This window comes from Lytechinus pictus, chromosome 3 (assembly GCF_037042905.1).
Source record: "Lytechinus pictus isolate F3 Inbred chromosome 3, Lp3.0, whole genome shotgun sequence".
In the NCBI taxonomy this organism is placed as follows: domain Eukaryota; kingdom Metazoa; phylum Echinodermata; class Echinoidea; order Temnopleuroida; family Toxopneustidae; genus Lytechinus; species Lytechinus pictus.
This window is the reverse complement of record NC_087247.1, coordinates 44,267,016-44,271,228: the sequence shown is the minus strand read 5'-3', so window position 1 is coordinate 44,271,228 and position 4,213 is coordinate 44,267,016. Positions and strand designations below refer to the sequence as shown.

The window sequence follows — 4,213 nt, the reverse complement described above, 5'->3', positions numbered from 1 at the left end:
GATATGCAAATGAGAGAGTCGATGATGTCCATCACTCACTATTTCTTTTGTTTTTTATTGTTTGAATAATACAATATCTCAAATTTTACAGATTTGACAATAAGGACCAACTTAACTTAACCATAAACTGTTAAAATAATGGTAATTGCACATGTTCAGGGAAAAAATAAACTTTGTTTCACTTGACAAGGAGGAGAAAATGAGAATATTTCATATAATAAAATACAAAAGAAATAGTGAGTGGGTGACGTCATCAGTCTGCAAATTTGCACACCGACCAGGATGTGCATATAACTGTTTTGTGAAATTAAGCGAAACTTTATAATGTCATAACTTTCTTATTTTACACCCGATTTTGATGAAATTTTCAGCGTTTTGCTTGTTGGATTTTTCTCCTTTTTTTCAAATCAACTTTTTGTTGGGGTGGACTTGTTCTTTAAATATGATTGTTCTAAATATATGTATTTCACTTGTATAATTGTTGTTTATGTCGTGAAAGCGTCGTAGTGTAGCGGTTCAGACCCTCACCTTGCAATCCGAGGGTCGTGTGTTCGAATCCCACAGCCTAGCGTCCTTTGGCAAGGTGTCAAGTTGTAAATCCACAATTTGCCACTCTCCACCCAGGTGTCAAATGGGTACCCGGTAGGATGCGAAAGTTTAGGCTATGGAGTTTGCCTAGCAATTAAGTCTTAGAACTCTTGTTAGAATGCCCCAAGTGAGTGGAGAAAGTGCATAGATTGTGTGCGGTCATGTCAGGATCCGATGACCAGGGTATTAATAATTACAATGTAAAGCGTTTATAAACAATGTGTAATAAGCGCAATAGAAATGTTATTATTATGTGGTTTTTTATCTACTGCAGAGCACGGGGTAGAAAACTCGCCTAAAATATTCTAAAAGATTTTGTATTGTTCATCTATCTTTTTTTAGATAAAAAAGTGAAATCTAATTTCTAGGACTTCAGATGTGAAAAATGATTTATTACGTCTTGGAAATCTTATCCGCATTTTCTTTTGGCTATTGTCTGTCAAAATGTCAATAAATGTTAATAGCCAATTCAAGACAATAGTGATGTGTATTATGCTAATTATATTAATATTTGGTAGTATTCTTACTATTTACGACCTGGAGTAACCTTGTCTGTTCTAATTTCATTCGACCCCATGCTCTCCGCGGATCTGATTATTACCAATTGTGTCTTTGTTGAGAGGAAAATAGAGGGGAAATGCTTGATGAGGGCGGGTTATTGGCCTAGATGCATCACGTGACAACTTCAAGGTTCTCTCTCTCTTCCTTATGTTTTATGCCCGCAGGTCGTGGGGGTTTATCACCGTCTCCACCGGACTAGCCCGTAATATCGACGACATAAAAATACGAGCGATATTAAAATGACGACATCAGCCTTCTGTGTGAATTCATTGATAAATGGAGGAGATAACGTGACTGTGGCTGCCTTAAAAGGCGCCGTCCAAGCAGATTTACATTCGTCTATCATTCACGGATCGTCGAAATGCTCGTTGACACCGAAATTTGCGGATACATCGATCCAGGCGGCGTCGGTGGTGACGGCGACCACGGGCAATGGACTGGCGACGACGCCTCAGGTGTCAACAGCAGCGAACATGTATCATCTACAAACTGACCAAAATACCAGCTATGCATCCCCTTGGTTTTATCCCGCCGAACACCATGCTTACTCAACCATGCCCGTTCCCATGTCGGCTGTCGCAGACGACTTCGACAACTCGGCCTACTCATACGCCATGGGTGGACCAAAAAACTTTGAATCAGGACTGATGGCTGCCTCTGGAGGTGGATTCTACTCGATCGGACGGCATCAAGCCTATGATAGATATCCCAACCATGCTAACTCCGTGTACCATCACACTGCCGCTGCAGTCTCACACACGGGACCCTTACCTGTAAGCCTTACCACCGCCGGGACTCTGGCGACGAAGTACATCACCAGCGATGGTGGTGGTGGAGGTGGAAACACGAGTCCACACGCTACAACGCACACCTTACTTGACGAGAAGCACAAATACATCACCAGTGGCGGGTATAACGGGTACAACTGCCCCAAAGACGCCCAAGCAACTACCAAATCTGCTGCGCAAAGATCGGTGGAGATCAGTCCAACTTACCCCTCAACGGGCTCAGCTGGTGGTTCACCGGTTACAGTCATTCACAGTAAAGACTCGCCTGAATCAGATATGAAAGAAAATGACGTCATGGATGATTGTGATGGTAAGATTTGTTTATGTATATCATTTTGCATGACAGAGAAGCAAGGAAGATATATATTTTTATTAATTGTAAGAAAAAAAAGAATTATTATTCATGATTAAAGTATATTGTTTATAAAAGCAATGATATTATAAATTAGAGCGAGGGCTTAAAACAAGAAATAATATAATGGGTCATCAATAAAATGAGACAGTTTTGAAATAGGGCATAAACATTAAAGCGTAAATGTTAAATTAGTAATCATGAATTGCACCTAATTAAGCCACTTACTATGTTAACTTTGAATTAATTTTAAATAATTTATGGGGAAGGATGTCATCTAATCATGCTCGACTATACAATTTTGATTTTTTTCTGAAAATTACAACTAATAATGGTGGGTGACAAGTCTGGAGTAAAGTGGTAAGCTGAAGAGAGGGAGAGGGGGGGGGTGTATGGATGGGGGGAAAGGGGAGAAGATGAATGGAGCGTCGGGCAATAAAATAGCTAATTTCAATGACGATTAATCTCGTATAAAAATTAATGTTTGTAATATGAAAAAAAAAATCAGGTATTCCCATGAAAATGTTTCTTCAGTTACATATAAAATTCTGAAAACAAGAAAAAAAAAATTGTCCACAAAACGATACTGGTAATATGTAAACGGTTCACCTGAGTATATGGGATACATGGAAATTTAATTGCTGGATCCGTAAAAGTTAAGAAAGGTTAACTTACGGACTAACTTTAAAACAACAATGTTTATAAATAAATCTTTGAAGGTTTCAATAGTAACAGAACCTCTGGAAGAAGAAAGAGTCTTCTTAAAAATATTAACTGGCTGCTGAAATAAGGCATGGACAATTCGATGGATTGATATGAATGAGAAGGAATATTTACCATCAACCCAACACTTTTGTTATGCATAGGCCCTAAAAGAAAATATAGCCGTGTTGTATTTTTTTTTCAAAACACATACACACGTGGGTATCAATAATGCATAAAGTATTATTTTATGTGAGGCAAGATAAAAGAGCAATGTATAGAAACACACTTTGGTCAAGGGCCGAGGGAGTATATAAACGATCTTAGTTCCAGTACACATTCCGAAAAATATACGTTGTAACCGACTTCCCTTACAAATACAGTTACACGAAATTGTTTTCCTGAATATTCTTATTCGAAACCTTCAACGCCAAGGTGAAGTCCATCTAAGATGGAAATAAAGAAACCAAACAAGCATACCACTTGAAATTCGTCAAAATAGAAAAAAAGAATAGTTTTAAAATTTTGCTTAAAGGGATACCCCGGGCTGAAAATATTTATATCGTAATAAATAGAGGAAAAATTCACGGAGCAAAATGCTGAAAATTTCATCAAAATCAGATAATAAATAACGAAGTTATTGAATTTGAAAGATTTGCATTATTCCGGTGAAACAGTTCTAGGCATGACTTCATGAATATTCATTAGGTGGGCTGATGTTGTCACATCCCCACTTTCCCTTTTCTTATGTTATTACATGAAATCATAATTGTTTCATTTTTCATAAATGTGTTAGTGATGTGTCTCCATTATGGTGAAATAAGTTGCAGCAATGAATAAATAATGCACTTAATCAGTTGTTAATCCAATTGTTTTAGTTTTTGGTAGAAAAAAAATGAATAAACCCAATTTCATACAAAATAGAATAAGTGGGGATATGACATCATCAGCCCGCCTTATAAATATTCATGAAGACACGACTAGAACTGTTTCACCGGAATAATGCAAATCTTTAAAATTCAATAACTTAGTTATTTTATCCGATTTTGATCAATTGTTCAGCATTTCGCTTTGTGAATTTTACTCTATTTATTTAGATACAAATATGTTCAGCCTAGAGCATCCTTTTAAATTCACGGAAAAAGTAAGGCTTATCGTATGTGATGTGTTAATGAGTGGCCCCACGACGTCATTCCTTTTGGATTTGATTTTATATTTTTTT

General features: G+C 37.1%; 1 protein-coding gene across 1 annotated transcript; it reads left to right on the top strand.

The window, feature by feature from the left end:
* Positions 1–1,317: 1,317 nt before the first annotated feature.
* LOC129255579 (uncharacterized) lies at positions 1,318–3,480 on the top strand. The gene has a single exon (XM_054893924.2). The coding sequence runs from the start codon at positions 1,389–1,391 to the stop codon at positions 2,346–2,348; it is 960 nt and encodes a 319-aa protein (XP_054749899.2). The 5' UTR covers positions 1,318–1,388; the 3' UTR covers positions 2,349–3,480.
* Positions 3,481–4,213: the final 733 nt, after the last annotated feature.

Bases quoted from the DNA above. Each gene is read 5' to 3' on its own strand.
- LOC129255579 (XM_054893924.2), top strand. From the start codon at position 1,389: ATGACGACATCAGCCTTCTGTGTGAATTCATTGATAAATGGAGGAGAT.